At 35.8% G+C, this 25,592-nt stretch overlaps 5 protein-coding genes across 7 annotated transcripts; 3 read left to right on the top strand and 2 right to left on the bottom strand.

Moving 5' to 3' along the window:
- On the bottom strand, positions 1 to 3,521 carry LOC125577158 (probable flavin-containing monooxygenase 1). The gene is made up of 5 exons (XM_048738100.1): positions 2,268 to 3,521; positions 1,547 to 1,787; positions 1,046 to 1,224; positions 604 to 953; positions 1 to 455 (listed from the first exon to the last, which is right to left on the bottom strand). Exons 1-5 carry the CDS (start codon positions 2,715 to 2,717, stop codon positions 101 to 103), a joined length of 1,575 nt encoding a protein of 524 aa, XP_048594057.1. The 5' UTR covers positions 2,718 to 3,521; the 3' UTR covers positions 1 to 100.
- Positions 3,522 to 7,311: 3,790 nt separating this feature from the next.
- LOC106361958 (protein DA1-like) lies at positions 7,312 to 10,392 on the top strand. 3 transcript variants are annotated; one of them, XM_048738099.1, is made up of 9 exons: positions 7,312 to 7,447; positions 7,920 to 8,139; positions 8,310 to 8,412; positions 8,524 to 8,716; positions 8,804 to 8,924; positions 9,015 to 9,098; positions 9,175 to 9,507; positions 9,594 to 9,825; positions 9,915 to 10,392. In XM_048738099.1, exons 2-9 carry the CDS (start codon positions 7,984 to 7,986, stop codon positions 10,229 to 10,231), a joined length of 1,539 nt encoding a protein of 512 aa, XP_048594056.1. In that variant the 5' UTR covers positions 7,312 to 7,447; positions 7,920 to 7,983; the 3' UTR covers positions 10,232 to 10,392. The 3 variants fall into 3 exon arrangements, with proteins under 3 accessions (XP_048594056.1, XP_013657225.2, XP_013657226.2); XM_013801771.3 differs by lacking the exon at positions 7,312 to 7,447 and adding an exon at positions 7,462 to 7,835; XM_013801772.3 differs by lacking the exon at positions 7,312 to 7,447 and adding an exon at positions 7,463 to 7,835 and having other exon boundaries at positions 8,527 to 8,716.
- Positions 10,393 to 10,811: 419 nt separating this feature from the next.
- On the top strand, positions 10,812 to 14,578 carry LOC106361957 (putative pentatricopeptide repeat-containing protein At1g19290). The gene has a single exon (XM_048738098.1). It carries the CDS (start codon positions 11,351 to 11,353, stop codon positions 14,006 to 14,008), a length of 2,658 nt encoding a protein of 885 aa, XP_048594055.1. The 5' UTR covers positions 10,812 to 11,350; the 3' UTR covers positions 14,009 to 14,578.
- A 1,678-nt stretch (positions 14,579 to 16,256) lies between these two features.
- On the bottom strand, positions 16,257 to 17,727 carry LOC106361956 (probable galacturonosyltransferase-like 1). Its single transcript, XM_013801770.3, has one exon. The coding sequence runs from the start codon at positions 17,444 to 17,446 to the stop codon at positions 16,391 to 16,393; it is 1,056 nt and encodes a 351-aa protein (XP_013657224.2). The 5' UTR covers positions 17,447 to 17,727; the 3' UTR covers positions 16,257 to 16,390.
- Positions 17,728 to 22,390: 4,663 nt separating this feature from the next.
- LOC106361955 (pathogenesis-related thaumatin-like protein 3.5) lies at positions 22,391 to 23,546 on the top strand. The gene is made up of 2 exons (XM_013801769.3): positions 22,391 to 22,523; positions 22,697 to 23,546. Exons 1-2 carry the CDS (start codon positions 22,469 to 22,471, stop codon positions 23,383 to 23,385), a joined length of 744 nt encoding a protein of 247 aa, XP_013657223.1. The 5' UTR covers positions 22,391 to 22,468; the 3' UTR covers positions 23,386 to 23,546.
- The last annotated feature ends 2,046 nt before the right edge of the window (positions 23,547 to 25,592 follow it).

Here is a 25,592-nt window from a genome sequence, read left to right as displayed (position 1 = left end):
GTAGTCGAACACACATGATTATTCAACGACTCACCAACACTGTTTTATTATTCTACACGATGTAATCTCGTTATTTTCCTTCGACTGGTACTATATTCAATTAGTTTGTTTCTTTTTGATTGAGTCGATAATCTTGAGAACCATAAGGACTAAAGGCTTCGAGGAACAAGTTGGATTTACGCCGAGGATCGAGTCCCATGTCATTACACAAATCATCGGCATGTTGGATGCTGAAAGTAGAAATGCAATGACGTTTATAGAATCTGGTCGATTTTCTCATCACGTCCATTTCCTTGGAAAATTGATCCAACATTTTCTCTTTGCTCGGTAATTTGAATTTCCCATCCACGAGTCGGCTTAACCATAGCGAACGTAGCTCTGATGTGTGTAGGTTTGAGTTGCTCTGAACGTATCCCACGAAACCCATGTTTGGTATCAATGGATGGATTGTTCCCCTGAAATTTGGTTTTGTTATTATAAGCAACAATATAGGCTTTACTAGTACTAATTAGCGTTTCATTTTCTATATCGAGTATTTTTTATTTAATTTAGACAAGATTTATATTCTTAGTCTTGTGATGGAGATTTTATAAGTGCATATACCTGTATAGAGGCATAACACCGCATGGAAACTCAAGCCAACTTCGAAAAGGTTCAGGAACGATGGCTTTGAGCTTCTTCTTGCCATCATAACCAGTTGCAAGTATCACTACATCAGCTTCTAGCATAGTCCCATCCTCAAACTCAATCCCTTGATCATAAAAGCACCACTTTGATGTTTTCTTAAACCGGATCATCCCTTTATCCGCTTCCTCAAAGAAATTCTCCGGCATGATGGCCATTTGACAAGAAGCGTAGTCTTCTTCAAAAGAATGGTCCGGTTTAAGGCCATATTTCTCTAGAGGAAGCTTCCACGTAACATATGATTCGATGAATTTGGAAACCACCGCACGCTGTATTGTTATATGTTTATAAAAACTTAGAAAATCACATAAAATCCCGCAATTGACTGAGACCAAAGTAATGTATAGTTAAGATCACAAACCAGAAGAGAGAATAGGAGGCAAAAGAAAGTTTTAAGGAAGCTTTGGTTAGGCCTATCATGGAGGAACTGAGAAGCTCTGGTAGAGTAGAACAAGAAGAATGGTAAACCCCACACCCAATAATGCGGGACCACCCAATGTGTCGTTCTCACCACCATTGTGCATGCTTGTCCACCTTCTCCTGCAAAATTTATACATTTTATTTAGTTATTGGAATCATACTGATCATATAATTAATGATTCGAAATTTCGAATGGATCATATTGGAAATATTTAATGTGTCGGTTCATTACCAAACTTTTGAGCAGCTGTTTGATTGTGTCAATCAGAATAACGGTCCAAGTCCACCGAAAATATAATATTATGTATTTTATATAAGAATATGGTTATCTACATATATTATATCTTGACTTGAGCAAATTGTTAGAGTGAAGATATAATTAAGTATTGATTAATAAAGACTTTTGTGAAAGAAAGATAATATAATCTTAATATTTATATACCTTGATTTGCTAGAGCAGACTCTAAAGCCAAATCAATGGCTGATTTCTTGAAACCAATGACCGCGACTTTCTTGCCACGGAGAAGACGATAAGCTTCTTCTTTCTCTAATTTGCAGTAATCCATAGAGTGCATCACTTTCCCTTTGAATATCTCGGGCCCTTTCTTCTCTGGAAACGTCGGTATTCTTGGTACGTCGCCATATTTTCCGGTGCACACTACCACGAACTCAAATGCATACCACTGCACACACATGTACAAAAAAATTCCATGCAATGACGATTCACAAATAGACATAGATAACATAAAACACCAAAAAAAAAAGAAGAAGAAAAAGAATACGTAAACTCGAGTTATTTACTGATGCATGCAATAGTTTACAAAAAACTACTTGTAATTTCTTTACAAGTTTTGGATAAAAGATGTATTTAAGTTCTTTTTTGAACTAAAAGATATATTTAAGTTGTAACTACAACAACAAAAAACCCCGGTTCATATACATAATTAAATTCTTTTTAGCCACAACCAAAATTACATGGCTGCTATAAATTCTAAGGAGATTAATATTTTGTTGTCAAATAATTTTATAGATCAGTTTAAGATTTAATTTGAGATGCCAAGTTCTTAAAGAAAAAACCATAAGAACATAATTGAAAAGGAAAAATTATATATGAGTGCAGAGTGATCTGCATGCAATAATATATGAGATGAAATAAGACAAACCTGAATCTCTCCAGCGTCTCCATTTTGAACAGCAACTTCCCATACAGGTTTTTCGGGAAACGAGTTGCTGTAAGCACCTAGGTCAGCCATCTGTGGAGTTCCGCCGTCACCTGTGTACCTAACCTCGATGACCTTAGAGCCAAACTTCATGAACTTAAGGAGATCAAAATGCTTAGCATAAGATTCCAAGTAATCTAATATTTCAACGTAAGATGGAAAAGTAGTGTCATCTCTGTTGGGCCATGGAAAGTCAGAGAACTCGTAATCGACTCGAGTCGATTGTAATTTAGTTGTCTCGTAAGTGCAACTATTCCAAACACCTCCGATCGATTCCGAGGCTTCAAAAACGATCGGGTTGTGATGGGCTAAGTGCTTAGCGGCTGCTAAACCGCTAACACCAGCACCGATGATCGCTACTCTGGAAGAAGTAAGCTTATCGTTAGAAGCCATTGGGAGAGAGAGTCAGAGGAAAATGGTTTTGATGAAGAGTGTTTTGAGTTGTTTGTGAGTTTGCATGGGACATATTTATAAGGTTTTGAGTTGCCTTGTGCACTTGGCCAGCAAGTATTAATTTTTTTTATAGAGCACGTGGTTTTGAATACCGGTTTATTCTGGAGGAGTTTGAAAGATCTAAAGTATACTTTGTTCTTTCTTTGAGAAATTTGGTGGTTATTGTGTGGAAATTTCTGCAAGCGTGCGTTATGAGATTAATACTTCGGCTTCTTTTTTTTTGTAATTGTTCGTGTTAAATTTCTAAGTATTTTCAAGAAGTCTAATGGAATATTTCTTTTAAATTATTTATTTAACTTGCTTATGTCTTCGTAAATTTGATTAAGAGCTTATATAGTCTATATATTGACTAACTATAAAACTAGGAATAGACAAAAACTCCGTGCGGTTCTAACTTCGTTCTCGATATCTCCTCAGGTAGATATGTATTACAATGGATACATAAAATCTTCGAAATTGGAATACCATTGAGAACGTTAATTGAAGGATCGAGATCTAGAGATGGTAGATTTTCATTTTCCATTGTGACAAATTTAACGTTTTTAGAAATTACGTTTCGGCCGTATTTTTTATAGTTTCCAATATAATTCCGTTTATAAACAAAAATATGTTTAAACAGAATTACCATACATACTACTATACTAGCTAAGAAGTAAGAACCATATAAAATCAACAGAAATGGATACTATACTTTTATCTAATTTAGTTAAAATATTTTTTTATTTGAGTAAGTATTTTTATATAATAATGCTTCTAGACTGGTCCTTAGCAGAACAAGACGACTCTTTATCTTCTTTAACTCGTCGATGCTTAAAAGGTTTTGTTTATTACCATAAACAGTTACTAAAACAAAATATAAATAAACCTATTGTTCAAATCCTTTTTTTTTGTTCAACCAACCTATTGTTCAAACCCTTTTTTTTGTTCACCCAACCTATTGTTCAAACCCAAACTTTTTATTTCAAATTGAAAATATACTTAAGCAACCAGAGGAAATTCAATGATATAATGATGATATAATGATCTAGTTTAAAACTATTCCAATAAAATACAAGATCTTAAGTTTGATCAACGAGAAAAATAACGGAAAATAGTACATTGCATTTATATATATATATGGTCTTTGGTCGATTGACTTTAGAAAATTATTGAATCATTTATAGGTCTATTCTTTAATCTGTTATTTCTGTCTGGTTCTTGAACTGTGACTAGTATATTTTTATGTTCTTCTTGTCTCTAGTCTGTACTAATACTAGACTAAATCTTTATTCCTAAAATTTAGTATAAAATAATAAGTCCACGCAAGTTTTGAATTTTAAAACAGCAGAAAAATGTCTAGCCTTATAATTTATATTTGACTCGCATACAAATTAAATTATGAACTATACAATAACATTTCGGTTTTTCGTTTGTCTAAAAGAGTCACGGCATCACAAGTATATTAATACATTTTGGTTGAAATTTTACAATACTTAGTCATCATATTTAAATACGAATTAATAAAATTGAGTCCAAAATTAATAACAATATATAGGGCTGCCAAAAATAATATCGCAACAAATATAAATATTTAGTTAAGAACAGTATAAAATAATTTGATTCAAATAATATTTTTAATATTACAATTTTTATCGTTTAACTACAATGTAATTTGATGTAAATACATTGTGATAAAAATGGATTATCTATGAAACTAAATATGAAGATAATGAAATAGACTTACAGAACTTGCAGATAAATCATTAGTTGCCCTATCAAATTAATTTAACTTTTTTGTTTACTTCAAACTATATTTCATACACATACAAACAAAAACAAGTCTGCTAAAATAAGACTAGCCTTTTTCGGTTGACCATTCTTCTGTTCTATGTCGTTTGCGATGGCTTTTGATATTATTGGCATTAATTTATTTCAAATGAACGAAGAAAACAAAATTTATTAACCGTACATATCTTTAACATATTTTTATATATCCAATTCATACATGTCATACAGAATCATCCCCAACCATTTAGTTAATAATGTCTAGGCATACGTATACATATAGTGGTGGTAATTTACACGTGCACCGAGTAAACCAACTTTTTCAGTTCTGAATGTGGAGAATTTTCAAATCAAACGTAAAAGAAAGCACACACAAAATTAAACTAATTAAGTCACAACTCACATGTAGAATTTGACTTGGAAGATGGCCAATTATTCAGTGAATAAATCACATTCTTGGAAACAATTATACTAGTTTCGAAATTTACTATTATTCTCGTTAAATCATTTAGCTAATTAACGGAGATTTTTTTAAGACTATACAAAGCATGTTAAATCCAATGAAGTTGAGCATGGTATATTATATATAATATATGGAAATGGAATACTTATCTACTTTTTTGAAACACGAAACTCGCATTATGTATATAGTCATACAGATATAATAAAATAAAGGAAAGAAGAGGAAGCAACAAAGAAAATGAGGTGTTTGAAGGATACTCAAGTAGAATAGAGAATGTTAGGAATATGGTTCGATAAAATTATGAAAGGGAGAGAGTAAATACATTGTATCATTTTAATTGTTTGGTACGATTCAATTTTCTTATGATCGATTGATACTTTGTAATATTCGTGTCTTTGTTACCTTAGGACATTACATGCACACATCACATATATACCTTCATGTGGTCCTTGTTATATTTTCTTAGAGAGAGAGAGAGAGAGTGGTGTAAACTTACCGAAGGTGATTGATATGTTAATATTTACATATCTAGGGTTAGAGTTTTATTTAAATTATAAAATACGACAAAGGTTTGTTTGTATATAACATTTTCTTTTGCAAGATTGGCTATATGTACAAATGAAATACATAACTACTACATATGAGTCATATGAGGAAAAGTCTTTGATTTTATTTTTGGGATGTTCATGCAGACATGCAGTTCTTTACTAATTATCATAACTAAATATTTATACAAATGAAACATTAAAAGGCTTTTTCTTATTTATTTTTCTCGAACTAAAGGAGTGTTGAATATGTCGGATCTAGTAGTAGGATAGTAGTTTAGTATGCATTCCCCTTAATTGTTGGGTCCATAACACACGCATGAATAAAAGACATAAAGCTATTGTCAAGCATCAACTGGATCAGGCGCGTATGTATGGGTTTGTAATGGTATAGGCCTATAAAAAGCCCACTAAAAGTATCAGTTACGGTCTCGCTTGGTCAGTTGGTCACCATAACTTCAGCGAATGTACAAAGAATAAATAATGTAACGGTGACGTCAAGTATCTAATTACCAGATTATTGTTGAAAGTTGACAAGAATTTGTATATATTAAACAATTTATCTTAGATTAATTAACCAAAAATGTTTTATTACATCTTCTTCATTGCCGCGTAGTTTAGACATTCACGTATACAATATTAGCCCTGTTCGTTTGGTTGCCGCAGATTTCGGCGGCAGCGGCAGCGTCAGCAGCGGCGGCAGCGTCAATGAGGAATGTTGTTGTTCGTTTCGCAGACGCTGACGCTGCCGCTGCCGCATATCATATCGCGACCGCAGGTTTTATCGGCGTCAGCCGCAGGACGCAGCGTTCGGACGCTGCCGCTGCCGCCGGTTCCTGCGTCAACGAAACGAACAAGAGTTGACGCAGAATGTTGACGCTGCCGCTGCCGCCGGTACCTGCGGCAACCAAACGAACAGCCCTAATGTATAATATCTCGTTACCTAGCTGCTTGTGACGTGTGCGGTAGACCAAACTAAGAAATAAAAACATGATTAAGGGCCTGACTGGTTTAACCGCAGCGGTTGCGGTTGCGGTTGCGGGAGTTTGCGGATGCGGGTGGTTGCGGTTTCTAGCGGTTTTAAGAGATTTGTACGACTGGTTATGCGGTTAGAAATTTGTGCGTTTGCGGGATACTTATGACTGGTTAACTACCAAATGCAGCAGCAGTTAAATAATAAATTAACAATATTTACATTTTATACAATTATAAAAATATCAAAAATAATAATATTATAATAAATATAAAATTTATATTTAGAAAGTTATAGTTTAATTTTTTTAAAAATATAGAAAATATTTTTATTTTAAAGTTTTATAATATTAATTAAAATTTAATTGATATATTTTAGCATTTTTATAATTTCAGTTTAATTTTTTTATTGAATTTTTTTATTTTTGTATTTATATTGTTTTGGAAAAAAATATTTTTTTTTTATCCTCCCGCAAACGCCCGCAACCGCAAACGCTAGCTGGAACCAGCTTTTGAATTTATGAGGTTCAGAGCGATTTGGAGCGATTTGGAGCGGTTTAGAGCGGTTTGAGCGATTGTTGCAAAACGCCAGCAACCGCTACCAACCGCAAAAGCTGCGTTTGCGGGTGGTAGCGGGAAAACCAGTCATACCCTAACTCATTGAAAAGTAAAATGTCATTATCTAGGAGGATATTTGCATTAGACGGCTGTCAGATTAATGCCTAATTATAATTAGGAAGATTGGGTTAAGTTATGTCATTATCTAGATACTTGCATTAAAAAAAAAGATTTGCAAACAAGACTTTGACTTTTAAAATTGCGTTTTGATTCTCTTTCTATCTCAAACTTCCTTCCCACACTGCCTCGAAAATAAAACGTTTTTCTTGTAAGGAGAAAGAGCTCAACGACCAAACCTCCAAGCCAAGGCATAGACTTTTGTATTTTTCTTTAATTAATTAAACTATCCTCTGTAATCTCGTATCCAAGATTCTCGATAATCAATCTCTTATCCTCATCAAATTAAAAAAAAATGCGATTTTTATTTTTGGGTGTTTGCGTTTGCACAAAAAAATTGACTTTGAATTTTGGGTAGTAATCAAAGCACATTCTGGGTTGATTCGTCAGAGTACAAAGACATTGATTTTGTCAAAGCTTACCTTCTTATCTATAAATTAAAATTACATTTTTTTTTCCTTTACTCTTTTTTTTTTCTACCCAATTGTAGGATCCTTAGGAGAAGTAGATTCTTACGTTGCTCCAATTTCGTAGATTGTTTATAGATTTTAATAAGATTTCGTCTAAGGTTTCTCAAAGGTAAAGACTGTTTTTTTTAATATAGTTTGAATAAAGTTTTTTTTTTTTTGTTGCTGAATCAGAGATTTGATGATTGTGTGGCAGGTGAAAGAATTTTAGCTGCATTGAGTTATATTTGAGCAGATAGTTTATTAGGAAGGGAACTACTATGGGTTGGTTAAACAAGATCTTCAAAGGCTCTAACCAAAGGCACCCCATGGGGAATGAACACTATCATCATAATGGCGGCTATTACGAGAACTACCCGCACGAACATTCTGAGCCTACTGATGCTGATCATACGCAGGAACCATCTACTTCTGAGGTGTTACTATATGCTGATTGAATATTGATAGCTTTGCTTTTATAGTTTTTTTGTTTTTTGATTTAGGAGATCTCAAAAATAGTCAAATAAATCATATTAGTCTCCATTTATCAGATAATGGTTTGTAGTGTAACCTCAAAATTTTGTTTTTTTTTTTTTACTTTTACAAGGGGGAGACATGGAATGGGCAGGAAAATGAGGAAGTAGACTGTGCAGTTGCATTGTCTATTTTAGAAGAAGAGAATCAAGGACCAGAGACTAATACAGGCGCCTGTGAGTTTATACATTTTACTGATTGTTTTAGCCCAAAACAGAATAATATGAAGAAAAAAAAGATAGTTTTGTTTCATACATTTAAAAAAAATAAAAATAAAAAATGAAAAGCAGGGAAACACGCAATGATGGATGACGATGAGCAACTTGCTAGAGCCATACAAGAGAGTATGATAGCTAGGAATGGAACTACTTATGACTTTGGGAATGCATATGGGAATGGACATATGCATGGAGGAGGCAATGTATATGACAATGGTGATATTTATTATCCAAGACCTATTGCTTTCTCAATGGACTTCAGGTTTCACTTAGATAGCCTTTTAATTTTGGGTTGATGTGTTATAGTTTCTTTTAGCTTTTTATCAACAACTTGTCACTACTGGCATAGGATCTGTGCTGGCTGCAATATGGAGATTGGCCATGGAAGATATCTGAATTGCCTCAACGCACTATGGCATCCACAATGTTTTCGATGCTATGGCTGCAGTCACCCAATCTCTGAGTACGAGGTGAACTCAAACTCATTCTTTCCGTTGTAGTTTAACCTTTGAATCAATGTAATAACATGTTTTCCTTCTTTTTTTTTTGGTCTTAAATAGTTCTCGACGTCTGGGAACTACCCTTTTCACAAAGCTTGTTACAGGGAGAGGTTCCATCCAAAATGTGATGTCTGCAGCCTCTTTGTATGTAAAATCTTTAGCATTTTCAGTTGTTTTCTTTCGGATATTCCACTTATGTTATTTTCTTTTCTTGTGACAGATTTCAACAAACCATGCTGGTCTTATTGAGTATAGAGCACATCCTTTCTGGGTCCAGAAGTATTGCCCTTCTCACGAACACGATGCTACGCCAAGATGTTGCAGCTGTGAAAGAATGGAGCCGCGTAATACAGGATATTTTGAACTCAACGATGGACGGAAGCTTTGCCTTGAGTGTCTAGACTCATCGGTGATGGACACTTTTCAATGCCAGCCTCTGTACTTGCAGATACAAGAGTTCTATGAAGGACTTAACATGACGGTAGAGCAGGAGGTTCCACTTCTCTTAGTTGAGAGGCAGGCACTTAACGAAGCCAGAGAAGGTGAAAGGAATGTGAGTAGAACAAAAAATACAAATTTACTTTAGTAACTATTTGAGAATGTGTCACATTTATATTGTGTCACTGTGTGCTTTCTTAGGGTCACTATCACATGCCAGAGACAAGAGGACTCTGTCTGTCGGAAGAACAAACTGTTAGAACTGTGAGAAAGAGATCGAAGGGAAACTGGAGTGGGAATATGATTACAGAGCAATTCAAGCTAACTCGTCGATGCGAGGTTACTGCCATTCTCATCTTGTTTGGTCTCCCTAGGCTACTCACTGGTTCAATTCTAGCTCATGAGATGATGCACGCGTGGATGCGGCTCAAAGGTGAGTTTCTTGCTTCTTGTTTCTTATCTAACTGCTTCTCTTGTTTCACATTTGTTGAACCGTTACTACAATGTGTGGTCTTGAAAAAGGGTTCCGGCCACTTAGCCAAGATGTTGAAGAGGGGATATGTCAAGTGATGGCTCATAAGTGGTTAGAAGCTGAGTTAGCTGCTGGTTCAAGAAATAGCAATGCTGCATCATCTTCATCATCTTCTTATGGAGGAGTGAAGAAGGGACCAAGGTCTCAGTACGAGAGGAAGCTTGGTGAGTTTTTCAAGCACCAGATAGAGGCTGATGCTTCTCCGGTTTATGGAGATGGGTTCAGAGCCGGGAGGCTAGCAGTTAACAAGTATGGTTTGAGGAGAACACTTGAGCATATACAGATGACTGGGAGATTCCCGGTTTAAGAACTCCAAAGTCTTTTTCGATTGGGTTTTGTTTTATAGGATCATTGGTAGATTGTTATTACATAATACTCTTATTCTTTGGTGAAAATATGAAATTTCTTGACCATGTCCTCATGTTATTGAATTTATAGTGTAATTCATTCAATGTTTTTTTTTTGTAATTATGTGCATCCATCAGAATTTGGCATATGAGCATTTGGATTTGAATCGAGTTTGTTTCCTAAGCCTCAGTCGAGTTTTATATATGTTTGGATTGAGTTTGGACAATAATATTTCAGATTAAGATAGATTTTATAATTCAATTTAAAATCCATTTAAGATCCAAATTCCTTTCAGATTCGGTTAATAATATTTTGGATTCAATTATTTTTATATATTATATCAAAATAAATATTTGTTTTGAATTTTTTTTTTCAAATATTCGAGATCAGTTTTTTTGGTTTTTGGGTTTTTAGGAATTTGTTCATATTTGAATACGAATAATACTCATATTTTAAAATACTTTTCTACATAAGTAACTCATATATTTTTTACATATTGGATCGAACAGTGTTTTAAAAGTTGATATTTACAGTGCCAAGACATATGCATATTCGTCAAATCGGCTCTAAACTAAATAATTCTTTTCAGACTAATTTTTTTTTAAAAGTCGGTCTACGCGTTAAAAAAATCAACCAAAACATCCGCATAAACAATAATACTCTATAAAACACCAAATCACCGTCTAGTGATTTATTGAACATTGAGATAATTAAGATTAAGTATATATTTAGGTTTTTTTTTTTAAATTCAGGTTCTGTTCAAATCTAGGGTTCAGTAACAAACACCTAATCAAAATCCAAATGTACCTTTGTAAATGTTCTCAAATTCCAAAACTATAAGTGACCCACACTAAATCTAACCGTATCAAACCAAAAGACAAAAACCAAACCAAACCAAACAAATAAAAAAAAAAACAAAAACCAATTTAAAGGTTTCTCCTTTACAAACACACTCTCTCTCTCTCCGTCGCCGACGACCTGTACTAGTATATAGCCTAAAACCTTTGGACCTACACAACGAACGGAAGAACCCTGAGGTCCCAATTTTAATGGGCTCCAAGGTTTAATCAACTCCCTGATGCTCCTCCGACAATCTCCGGCACGCCTCGCCGCCTTTCTTCCGCTTCTTCTCAATCTCCGCAGATTCTCCGATGCCTCTAGAGCCTTACGCCGCGACCTCCGAGCAGGACACGGTCCAATCCGACCCGAACTAATCGAACGAGTCTCCCGTCTACTCGTCCTCGGAAGGTACGACGCTCTACACGACCTCTCTCTCGACTTCTCAGACCAGCTCCTCAACTCCCTCCTCCGCTCCTCCCGCCTCCACCCTCAAGCCTGCCTCGAGGTTTTCAACTTAGCTTCCAAACAGCAAACTTTCCGACCGGATTACAAGTCTTACTGCAAAATGGTCCACATCTTGGCGAAAGCTAGAATGTACGATCAGACAAGAGCGTATCTAAGTGAGCTCGTTGGTCTTAACCACTCGTGCTTCGTTGTCTGGGACGAGCTCGTTCGTGTTTACAAGAGTTTCCACTTCTCTCCTACTGTCTTCGACATGGTGCTTAGAGTTTACGCGGAGAAGGGTTTGGTTAAGGAGGCTTTACATGTGTTTGATAATATTGGAAGCGTTGGGAGAGTCCCTAGCTTGTTGTCTTGTAATAGTTTGTTGAGCAGTTTGGTTAAGAAAGGTGAATACTTTGTGGCGTTGCTTGTTTATGATCAGATGGTGAGTCTTGGGGTTTCTCCGGATGTGTTTACTTGCGGTATCGTTGTGAATGCGTACTGTAGGAACGGAGAGGTGGAGAAAGGTGTGGAGTTTGCTAAGGAGGTGGAGAGTGAGTTCGGTTTGGAGATGAATGTGGTGGTTTACAATAGTTTGGTTAATGGGTATGCGATGATTGGGGATGTTGAGGGAGTGAGGAGAGTATTGGGGTTGATGTCTGAGAGAGGGGTTATTAAGAACGTTGTTACTTATACTTCGGTGATTAAGTGTTATTGTAAAAAGGGTTTGATGGAAGAAGCGGAAGAGGTGTTTGAGTCTGTCGAGGAAGCTGATCAGCGTGTGTACGGTGTGTTGATAGATGGATACTGTCGTAGTGGTAGAGTCAGTGATGCTGTTAGAGTTCATGATGATATGTTGAGGAAGGGAGTGAGAACTAATGCAACCATCTGTAACTCTTTGATCAATGGTTATTGCAAATCTGGTGAACTAGTAGAAGCGGAACGAATGTTTATGCGGATGAAGGATCCGGATCATTATACTTACAACACCCTTGTGGACGGGTACTGCAGAGCTGGTCGCGTCAACGAGGCTTTAAACCTCTGTGATCGAATGTGTGAGAAAGACGTTGTTCCAACGGTTATGACTTACAACATTCTTCTAAAAGGCTTTACTCGTGTCGGTGCTTATCACGACGTTGTAAGCCTTTGGAAGACGATGGTGAAAAGAGGAGTGAGCGGGAATGAGATTAGCTGTAGCACTCTGCTTGAAGCATTGTTCAAGCTTGGCGATTTTGATGAAGCCATGAAGCTATGGGAGAACGTCTTAGCAAGAGGTCTTTTAACAGATACAGTAACCTTAAACGTAATGATAAGCGGACTGTGTAAAATGGAGAAGGTCAATAAAGCCAAAGAGATTCTAGATAGCGTGAAAACATTCAGATGTAAGCCAGATGTGCAAACGTATCAAGCTTTGAGCCATGGTTATTACAAAGTCGGATCCTTCAAAGAAGCTTTTGGAGTTAAAGATTCTATGGAGAGGAAAGGAATGTTCCCCACAATAGAAATGTACAACACTCTGATCTCTGCTGCTTTCAAGTGTAGACATTTGATTAAAGTAAGTGATCTTGTAACCGAGCTACGTGCAAGAGGGTTAACTCCTACTGTTGCTACATACGGAGCTCTAATCACTGGCTGGTGCAACATCGGAGCGATGGATAAAGCCTACGCCACGTGTTTCGAGATGATAGAGAAAGGGATTGATGTAAATGTTAATATCTGCAGCAAGATTGCGACAAGTTTGTTTCGGCTTGACAAGATCGACGAGGCTTGTTTGCTGTTGCATAAGCTTGTGGATTTTGATCTTCTTCTTCCTGGTTACCAGAGCTTCAAAGAGTTTCTTGAACCCGGTGCTACTACGTGTGTTAAAACACAAAGGATCGCTGATTCTCTTACTAAGAAGCTCTTAGTTCCCAGCAACATTGTGTACAATGTTGCTCTAGCAGGTCTCTGTAAAGCTGGGAAGGTCAAGGAAGCTCGAAAGCTCTTCTCGGAGTTGATACTGCGCGAGGGGTTTACACCAGACGAATACACGTACACGATCTTGATCCATGGGTGTGCTGTTGACGGTGAGATAAACGAAGCGTTCAAACTGAGGGATGAGATGTCTGTGAAAGGTATTACTCCTAACGTTGTTACGTACAATGCGTTGATAAAAGGGTTGTGCAAGTCAGGGAATCTAGATCGTGCTCAGAGGCTGTTGCGTAAGCTTCCACAGAAGGGGATAACTCCTAATGCTATTACCTATAACACTTTGGTTGATGGGCTGATGAAAAGTGGTCGTTTGGATGAAGCTATGCGTTTAAAAGATAAAATGATTGAAAAGGGTTTAGTTAGAGGAGGATCTTGTAATAAGCTAAACGAGGTTTTGGATCCGGTAAGCAAGTCAGGGTTTACTGGAGTGATGGAAGAGGATTCAGATGAGGCTTATGATGTTAGGATAGTTTCTGGAGTTTAAGTATGATGTCCAAAAAAAAATCCACAGCTCTTGTGGAATCTTCCAAGCATCACTTCAATGTTGCTATGACTGATGGGAAACAGGACTGGGACGCTACTACGAATCATTTGGATTGATTTGGATCATTTGAGGTTGAGATCCTTCTGCCAGGATTCAATCTCATCTGTATTATCCTGATCCTTGACGTTTTAAGCTATGAGACATCATATTCATGAAGCCTGAAGTGTCTAGCAGCTCCCTGAACCCTAACACAAGGCTTCAGGTACGCATGGACTACACTTGCTCAAGAATCTGTTAGTGAAATCAAGTTGTTCACTTTCAAAAGCTTTACTTCTTTGGATATGAAACTGTTCAGTGAAAGTATTTAGACTCTGACAAAACTAAGGAACTGACAATTGTAAGTCACTGGTAGTGATAAGATAAGATGATCAACAGATCAAACCAGTAACCTCTCTGTTTCATAGTCGTTCCTTCCGAAAGAACTTGTGGGGTCATATTATACTATTGTAATGTTTAATGTAGCAAATGTAATAAATGTGATTGATTAATAATTAAGTTGCTTCATATCAACTCAAGCTACTGTGATTAAATTGACGAGCCACCTCTTTTTTTTGAGTGAGCAAAACCACAAACCTACCTTTGATTTGTGTTTCTTATCTGCCATACCGGAGATCTTGTTCCGGTCTGGTTCGGTTTTGTTTGGGACAGAGTGTGTCCATAGTCAATGTCATTGTCATGTGTTGCTTCGGAAAGCTCAGAAGTCACTCAACTTGATATTGTAGACTAAATAATTTTCCATTTTGATGTATTAATATCTTATAATATACATTCTGTAGGAATGATTTTTTTTTAAAGTGTTAGACCACCATTATCCATGGTTGCTTAAGGAGTTGTTAGCAATTTTTTAATCAAAAAAAAGAAGGAAAGAGAAGAAGAAGCACCAGCGCTTCTGATGCTTTTTTAAGCGTCGTTGTTTTGTTCTGTTTGTGGGCCCTACCGACACGTAACGGCCCGCTATTAGTCACTTTTTAAAAAAAAAATTTTTTTTAGTCAGAAAAAAATAAAAAAAAAAGAAATAATTTAAGCACCCCTAATGAGTTGTTAGGGTTAATGATGCTCTTACACACGAGGAATGTAGAGTTAATAAGAAAGAAAGATGATGAAAGAAGGCTCAAAGGTCAAACAACTTTTACATAAATGTATGATGGGACTTTGCTCGTGCTTTATCACCTTCTCTTGCTCACATCACCGACACTTTTTTGTCTTCAATTATTTCTTTAAACTAAACACATTTAATTAACAAGTTAAAGACTACGTATCTGCATTGTAGTCTCTCGTTACAAGCTTCAAACGAGCACCTCCCTGGTTACGAATTAATTGTAGTAATCTTATTCTTTATCTATTTCCATACAAAGAACAGTTTCGCAAAATGTTTGCATTTTGGTTTTCTTGTGGATCCACCGTCCACACATAAGGAGCTCATGGAAATATACGTGGAGGAGACAGAACTTAAGACACATGCTTTTGTTTTAAAGACGGACAATAGAACGTCGAAAAAGGGGCAACACATGTGCCCCCTCGAGGCCTCGACCTATGAACCATCTACACATAGAATCGGTCTATCGAACATCATGTCCCTTCTTTTTATTCACAATAATACTGCAGTTTTTGTAAGGTTGGGCATACATGAAATTATGTTTCTAAAATGTTCCATTTACTCTCATTCATTGTCCCATATATGCAACGCAAACGTTGACAGTTGCGGCTTATAAACATCCAATAATTCAACCATCTCTATTTGATTATTGTTCATTTCTATACTTTGACACAAAATGTAAATATTTTTTCGATTCTTTTAAAAATAGGTTTAGACTGCGCTTATACGTCCAGACGACAAATCGATCATAAACGAAATAGTTCTAGACTGTTTCTAGGCGCTCTTCTAAATACTAATTCCCTAAAAGTACATAATTATCAGCTAGCAATTTTCTGAACATTGTTTTTTCTACAATAGCATGCCTCAGTTTGAATGTTTAATACAACCATTAATCAGTTGAAACTGGTTTTTGTATCAGAATCTCGAATCGTTATTCAAAAGATATATTTGTTCCATACTTCCATATTCCAACATGCAAACGCAAACACAGCGATTTGCCGCCTCTAAACTCGCGTAATTTCAATCGCCTCCATTTTTTAAAAATTCCACTTTTTGTATATTCCGACCAAAACCGATGAGAACAACAACGAATAGAACCAAAATGTACTTTTGTTTTGTTTCTTGTCACGATTTATGAATAGATTTACATCATACAAACAAAAAATTCACATGTAGTATATTTATACGTGTATGTATGTACCGGTATAATAAGTAAACCAAACTGGTCAAGAATCCAAAGCGAATGGTGTTTGAAGTAGATCGTACGGAGACCAAAGCGCATCTAAAGGACAAGGACGACCTGCGTCAAGCCTAGCCCATGGCTTACCTTTCCCACTCCAATGCAACAAACTCACCGGACCAGGATGCAGATCCCGACACAGTCCTCGAAAATTATCTCCCCCTAAACCGTGCTGGTTCCACCGGTGATTAACCGGTTTAATCAAACCCGCGAATACCAATAAAAACGGCGGTAACGAACCTAGCTGGTAAATCCTTATTCTCTTTTGCATCGCCATCCACTCCTCGATGCGTGCGGTGTACGCGCCTTCGCGCCACCGCGAGAGATCGATCACCATGACTCCGGTGTTGAAGTAGCACGCCTTACGATCGGCGAATGTTAACGAGAGCGTCGGGTTAGACCAGAAAGCCGAGGTGAAGTAGGAGGTGAAGTTGGCGTTGCAGTACTCCGGCGCGGCGAGGACGGAGTCTCGGCCGAGATCCGTGGCGGCGAGTTTGGCGATGTCGTCGACGAGGATTAGGTCGGAGTCTAAGTAGACGACGCGGCGGACGCACGGCGGGAGGAGGTCGGCGAGGTAGCTCCGGGCGTAGTTTAACGGACAGTCTAAGGCGGAGCGGATGGAGGAGGAGATGAGGCGGGAGACGGTGGAGACGTTGAAGACGTAGACGGTGAAGTCCAGGTAAGGGAACGAGGCGGAGACGGTGGAGCGTAGAGACGACGCGTCGGCGGAAGCGGAGGCGACGAAGTGGAAAACGATGTTCTCCGGGCAAGAGGAGTGTTGGAGGACGGAGAGGACGGCGGCGACTGAGCCGCGAATGTAGGCTGTGTCGAGTGTCATCGCCACGTGGACGGCTCGACGGGAGCAGAAGATTGGCTTCGCCGCCACGTCATCGTCATCGTCTCCCGGATCGATTATGGGGCAATCAGCTGAATTGTAAAACTGTGGGGCTTCTTTGAATTTTTGGATAATTGGAGAGGCGGAAATGGGATTAATAAGAATGAAGAGAAGCGAGAGGAGAATGAGAAGAAGATGTTGGGACATGTTTTCTCAGACTCTGATTGTTCCGGAAGAGTTTCTCTCAATTGAGAAGAGCTGTCTCTGAGACTTTTTATCATGTGCTTCAGAGAGAGAGAGTGAGAAGGGTTTTGCTTAGATTTTGGGTTTCTCTCATAAATTTATATATTGATTAGATTCCAAGCCATTTTCATCATTTTACTATTTTAATTTTTTTTATTGATTATGATTAGTTGATATAAAGCTCTGAAATCCATATCATTGTCAGTGAAACCAATTTTTTTTTGGTCAAATATCATTTACAGATTTTTATAACTTTGGACTTGTTTAAATGTCTTTTTTTATATTGATTGAAGAAGTGTGGCAATTTATTACTTCCACATGTTAACCGAAAATCATTGAGATCCACATTATATGATATACAAATGTATATTAATATTAATTGATGACTAAATGATTTAGGAATAAGGTTCTAGTCTTTGTGGTATTTTTAATTTTATTTCCTACAAATTACAAAATGCGTGGAAATTAATATATGACAATGATAAGTACTTTTCAAAATCAAATTCACACACGTAATATACATATATTTGTCTGCATGGAATACAAACGAATACTCTTGGAATTCAAATTTTCCTGATAATCATGTATTGGATTTATATAATATACTGTGTCCCTCGTGTTGCACCCCAAATAAAAGAAATTCGATCAAAACAAATTACTGTGTGGCTATTTCTTAGTACTTATTACGATTCAAAACTAGTACACAAAAATAAGGCCCGATAAAAACGTGAAATTAATGTTTTTTGAATTTAGCAATCCTTTTAGATATACTATATACATGACTTGGTCAATAATTCTGATGGTTGGGATGTAATGTCTAGCTTCAAGCTTTATAGTAAATCTATTCGTTTTTGATATAGGCTTTGTTAGATTTTCTTTGAAGGTTCTATTATGGTCATTTGTCACTTTCCATGACTACATAATTTGTAGGTGAAATGACATTTTACAATGTATATACAAATTAAATACATTTAATTCTATTATAACGCCTATATGCATTTTACAATATTGCTGCCACACTTTTTCTGTGTGGCTTATTGGTCTATTATTTTTCAATTATTGAAATTTTATTTTACCTCTTTGTTTTCTGAATAGTCTTCTAAATTTTAGTTCATGGGGATGGGCACATGGTCAGGGAGTGGGTTTCCCTTTTTTTCCTTCCCTTCCCAGTTTCATATTATCTAATTATTGTCACACACAAAAACGAAACTGAACTTGAAGAATAACCGGTAATTTTAAGCACATATAAGCTCTTTTTTTTAGTACTGATAGTAGTTCATCAGTTTCATCACATAATGGAAGTTTTTCAAATAAAGAAAATATCATATCATAAAGTTTTTCATTTTAATAAACACTTATCACCCATTATCATAAAAATAAATGCAGGAAAAGCAAGACGCGTGGGCCAAACATGAAGTGGAATAATATCTCAAATCCAAAGGGCACGACTTTTCTTTCATCAGCAAATGCGAAATCGCGAGTGCTTTAGTTTTTGTTCTAAGTCTTTATAGAGTTTAGACATGTCTTTTTTCTCTGTAGTCCTTTTTGCTTTTTAAGAACATTTTATTTCAAATGAATTCCATTCATAATGTAAACACTCGCGATTAAGACACCTCATTGCAGCTGTTAAAGAGAAAAAGACCCCTCATTGCAATGCACCATAAAAGATAAAATGCATTGTGTACGAACCGATCTCGAATCTCAGCCCTACAACCACTACTTACTCCCCATGTTAAAACGTCTAAGTAAACACGAGAAAATAATACTAAGAAGACAAAATTGATCTGTTGGGCCATCGTTTTTTCTTGAGAACTGCTTCACTTATTTCTTAAGGGAACTGGGTGCTAAAACTCTAAGCATTGCTTGAATGCGAGGTTCCTTCTTCTATTTACTTTCATATATTTTAAACAAGACTAACTTCATTTCATCATTATGATTCTCATATTATTAATATGCATAATATCTTTAGCGACAGTGGCCATTAGCTAACTTTATTCCTCAAGTTTGAAATCATGAAACTCAAAACTATGATTACTCTTGTTCATTGTCTTATACGTTGAATTCGAATTCTGCTCTAAACTATTGTTTCTAATCTTTTGATAATTAACACCATCGTATGATATAGAAACAAAAACATATGTATAACTAACATAAAGTATTAAAGTTATGACAATGTATAAAAATAAAAATAATAACAAACTTTAAGTCTAATATTTTTTGTTAGCTAAAAGTATATATGATCTTATTGAATAATAATTCGGTCATCTTAATACAATCTACGCACATATTAAGTCTTAGTTCTCTCTATTATGTCTTCACGTTATATGATCAATGAAGGTATATAGCACACTGAATAGACCATACAGACGATAGAAATAATAAATAAGCATGTGTCATGAGTGCAAGGGAAGGCAGTACACGTTCATGTATGTATGCAATATACATATGTATCATACTTTTCAAAAATAAAAGAATATAGTATTATTTGGTTAGAAACATCTTTGTAATGAAGTTTGTGCATGTATGTGTGTGAACTCTCTGACATAAAATATAAAATCTGTAATGGGTCTCAAAGGTAGATCACGAATAAGCAATTATAGTATACATCCACTTCCATGAGTCCATAAGCCATAAGTTCCATAGGTACATATCCTACTTCCTAATAGTTAAGAACAACTTGGATGCATGGACTTTCATGTTACATAAATGTCTATATGTATAACAAATCGGTCCCATACTTATTTTATAATCATATGTTAACGGTGTAAGCAAATATAATTATGACAATAAATTCATGTAACCAGTATTTTTCTATTCCAGGACAGACAATCCTTGTGGTTGCTAGCTAGTGCTAAGATTAAAAACAATAGTCTAAATTATTCTCTACTGTGCTAGAGCATCTTATGTCTTGTCTTACAAAGCCATCACAGTAGAGAATAATTTACTGCAAAATGGGATGAAGACAAAGTAAACTGACATTGTGCAGACAATAAGACAAAGTAGTCTCTCGCTAATTCAAGACCTTTCAATAACAATGAGAGGCTCAAAGAACTTGCTCAAAAAGAAAAGGCTCAAAGAACGTGTTTGCTGAAGCCAATCAATAATTCCACTGAAGGTAACCCCCATGATATGACAGTGAGTATAATGATCGAATTTTAACATTACGAAGAATAACATAAAAAGATGAGTCTTGAAGACTCGCAAAGCAAACAGAGGCGCTCTGGGCTTGCAGAAATGAATGGATCAAACAAGCCAAATCACATGATATTTTTCACGGGTTTATGAAATCATATCTAATCTATCTCCTCACTAGCTTAAGATGAGGGAAAACACAACGAAGATGAAAACAAAGAATGTTTTCATGTAATAGTCTTGTTGTCCTTGTCCCCCCGTGTGCCGGTGATAACCATGCCTATGCAAGTATCCTCCATGGAAAGGGTTTAAGTCGCCAGCCTCCTTTTTTCTCTCACCATCGGAATGCCGCAGCTTTGACCTCTCCGTTCTTATGTGTATTTTTTAACCGCCAGACGCTGCCGCAGCGTTTGTCCACCGAACAGGGCTACCGTCAACTCGAGGCGGCTCAGTAAGAATACTAGTAGTAGAATAATTAATAAGCTTTGAAGTCAATTTCACCGTGTTGGTATGCCTTTTAACATCTCTGTGTTCCCTGCAGTTCACCGCGTCTGATCATTAATTTGACTTGAAATTTGTATAAGAAATTAAATTCTCCTCAACTTCGAGTGCAAATCAAATTTATTTCTTTTTATAGTATGTAAAGATAAATAATCTACTTGAAATTTATTAGTTTTAACATACTTGTAATACTACTAGTTGATTGGGAAAGATATCCAACCATTCTAAAATTAGTATTTATAATTTATTTTTAACGGATAGAATATTAATTTTGATAACTGTTTTGCTATTATTTCTACTGGATATTTGAATTTCTTTAAATCAAAAAGATTGCTTTTGCCGCCCTAGTAAACTATAGCACTGTTCTTTTGGAGACGCGGCGACAGCGTCAACGTTTCAAAAATTGCAAAGGAAATGACTAATTTTCACGGCATCGTCATTTAATAACAGCCGCTGCCAACTGACGCTTAAGCTCTTTCTTCCGCTTTAATAGCCGCCGTAAAAAGCAGCGACTACGTTACTGTCGCCGGCGGCAATTGTTTCGTCTATAAGTTGAATCGCGACGTCTTCAAACGAGCTGTTTTTAATTAGTTGCTGACGTGGTCTTTGATATTTTTTTGATCGCACATTGTTGTCTCCGCGTTTAAGAAACGAACAGAGCTTATGTTACGGTCTAAATTAATACATTATATTCAAATACATTGTCAAGTCTTCTTCTTAATCTATTTGATTTATTAAAGTGGTCTATCCTTTTCAAGTTCTCGTTTTGTAATAATAATCATCAAGTGGGAAATCAATTAAAATTTCCAAATAGAATAAGTAAATATAGATAAACACTCAAAAACGTTGAAAATAAAACCAGGGTTTCGAATTTGCAAAAAAAAAAGCATTTATAAACTTTTACTTGAAATTCCAATTTATTATTTATCATATATTTTGTATATGTTATCATGCATGTTTTTTTTTGTTTTTTACCCTTTCCTTGTAAGAATTAAGTAATTTGTGATATCATATACATATAATTTGTTAGTATATCAAGATGAAAATCCAACCTTCGTGAAATTAATATTTGCAATTTGCCTTATTTTTTTTGGTAGGAATGTTACGTCAAATAGATTACTTGTGCAGCCCTAAACTGTGATACGGACTGGAATACATTGTATTCAAACGCATTGTCAAGTCTCTCTAACCTACTTGAATTTGTAAAAACGTGGAAATTAAAATTTCTCTGTACCTTGGCCGGACAATTTAGTACCAGCAACTGACTACAGAAAAACTATAAATAGAGGCAACTGAGACACAAACTTTCATTCATCAATACACATTAATTTAGATCGAAACTTGAGATATAAAATGGCGAATTTCTCCGGTTTACACATTCTCTTCTTCTCCTTCATCATAGCTACAGGTATAAATACATGCATACATTTATCTCTTCTCTGTAAATTAAACATTTCAAATAAATCTTTTTTCTTAGGATTAAAATTGCACCTCATATAAACGTTTGTTTGTTCCATGCAGAGAAAAATATGTAAATAACCTAATTAACTATTTTTGTTTTTTATTTATTTATTTTGCAAGGTGCAATTTCCGTCGTCTCCGGTACAGTGTTTACCATAGTGAACCGCTGCAACTTCCCCGTTTGGCCTGGAATCCTCACCGGAGACAACGGTGTACAACTCAACGGCGGTGGATTCGCCTTAAAGACAGGAGCTTCGGTTGACGTAGCCGCTCCTGCAGGCTGGTCCGGCAGAATCTGGGGCCGAACTGGCTGCAATTTCGACGCGTTCGGCACTGGAAGTTGCCTCACCGGAAACTGTGGTAACAAAGTACAGTGCTCCGGAGCAGGAGGAGCTCCACCGGCTACACTCGCCGAATTCACGATCGGTCATGGCGGCGCGATGGACTTTTACGACGTAAGCCTGGTCGATGGTTACAACGTCCAGATGGAAATCAAGACGCAAGGCGGCTCAGGCGATTGCCAAAACGTGGGATGCGTTTCAGACCTGAACAAGATTTGTCCCACCGAGCTAAGCGTTCTTAGCGGGGGAAGTGTTGTGGCGTGTAAGAGCGCCTGCGAGGCATTTGGATCACCGCAGTATTGTTGCACCGGTGCATTCAATAAGCCCGAGACTTGTCCGCCTACGGATTACTCAAGGATTTTTAAAGCAGCTTGCCCCAAAGCGTATAGCTACGCATACGATGATGCTACAAGCACTTTTACTTGTGCCAATGCTAATTACTCCATCATTTTCTGTCCCACTATATAGTTCCCATTATCAATTTTTATCAACGACGATTGGTAATTATAATAATTATGTGTAATCGCGGAAAGAAATAAAAAAGTTTTGCGGAATGAGATAAATTCCGCAAACTATAATGAATAAACTACTTGTGATTTTACTCAATAAAAACAAATATTTTTTTTGAACTTTGTTATACTTTTCCTCGTACATAATCAACTGGAGTTATTGTGCTGAGACGACATAAAATGTTATTGTGCACGTACCAATCGAATGCAATTGTGCATTATTTTTTTGAACTTCTCGATAATGTTTAAAATGAACAAACTTGATCTCAACAAATTAATACTTTTTTCGGTGTAAGATTAATAGACAGTTAACTTTCAAAAAAAAAAACAGAGGGAGTACATAGTTAAGACAATTTTTCTTGTTAGTATTTTGTTTTTCTCCGTCCCAAATTCTCCATGAAATAACATTCTCTCGTGGCTAATTTCTTTGTAGTAGTCTATAAACATAGATACTCGGTTTTGAAATTTATTAATTAATAGTGTTTATTAAATTGTGTTTATTAAATTATAGAGTTTCTAGAGTACTTTTGTCTATGCTCTTTTTTCTTCTTCTATATTGCATAGTAACTATAGATGCTGAATGTTTCCTGAATATAGGTTGAGAATACAACGTTTCTTATATAAGACATGGGATAATCCTAATAAGATATTCACAGGATGTACGAAAATATAATATATATATATATATATACACACAAAGATATAGTGAAGATATGAGCATATCTTTATATAAACAACATATTTCATTACTTTTAATCTCTTTTCTTTGATGTAATCAGACTCGATTAGAGATATATACATATAGTGAAGATATCAGCTATTAACTTCTTCTTTTTTTGTGCACAAATCAATATTAATGGAGAAAGGTCTCAGGTTCAAAGTAGCCCAGAAAAGAGTCCAAAACAGAAATAGATTGTAGGGAGAGCTTAGCTAACACATCCGTTTCCCTGTTGAGATTGCGAGAGAGATATATAAGGAAATTTTGACGAAAGTAAAAAAGATTACCGGAGGACATCCTGAGAAAAGTAATCCTATTCAATGAGGGTGAGTCGCACCGCAAGGGCTTCAGCCATACGGGGAGAGCTCAGGAAGTCTTGGATGCTTGATCACGAGCTATTTACTACATACAATTATTTTCACCTATTTAGAAACGCTTAATCTCTTACTGGTCGTTTTTTCTTACTCTTCTTTTTCGGTTGTGCAGAATCAAACCTGAGATTTCTGAAGTTATAAACAGTTTTCTAAAAATCATAGTTTTTAATAAATATTCACGTGTCTTACTCTCTTGCATCGTCTTTCAAATTTGACTTTAAGTCATATAAAAACATATTTACATTCTAACTTTACCAATATCTAGGTCGGATCAGAACATATAGTATAAATTTTGGAGACTCATTGGTTTCAGGGTCATTTTAGGTTTATTGATGGGGTACATATTTACATAGCTAAAGGCCTGACTAGTGTTACCGATGTAGTTGCAGATGCGGTTGCGGGAGTTTGCAGATGCAAGTTGTTGTGGTTTTAAGCATTTTAAAGAGATTTGAAACAACGGTTAAAAACTGGTGCATTTGCGGGATACTTATAACTGGTTAACTACAAAATACAGTAATTGTTAAATAATAATTAACTATATTTATATTTTATATCATTCTAAAAGTATTAAAAATCATAATATTATAATAAATATAAAAATTATATTTATAAACTTATACTATTAATTTTTTTAAAATGATAGAAAATACTTTTGTTTTAAAGTTTTATAATATAAATTTAAATATAATATATATATATTTTACTATTTCTATTATTTCAATTTAAAAAATTTATTGAATATTTTGTTTTATTTTTACTTTTCTAAAAAAAAATTACCCTCACGTAACCGTCTGTAGCCGTAAACACTAGTTGAAACCACCTTTTGATTTTAAGAGGTTCGAAACGGCTAAAAGCGATTTGTAATGTTTTCTATGATTGTTTCAAAACGCCAAGAACCGCTATCAACCGCAAAATCTGCGGTTGCGGGTGGTAGTGAAAAAACTAGTTAGCCCCTGTACATCACAGACAAGATGAAACAACACTCAACAATATATATTATTTTTAACGGATACAAGTTTTTCATTTTTTTTTGTTTTACTTTGATTTCTAGTAGATATCCGAAACTCTTGAAAT

The sequence above is a fragment of the Brassica napus genome, chromosome A8, assembly GCF_020379485.1.
Source record: "Brassica napus cultivar Da-Ae chromosome A8, Da-Ae, whole genome shotgun sequence".
NCBI lineage: Eukaryota > Viridiplantae > Streptophyta > Magnoliopsida > Brassicales > Brassicaceae > Brassica > Brassica napus.
Note: the sequence above shows the minus strand (reverse complement) of the source record. Positions and strands in the feature narration are given on the sequence as shown.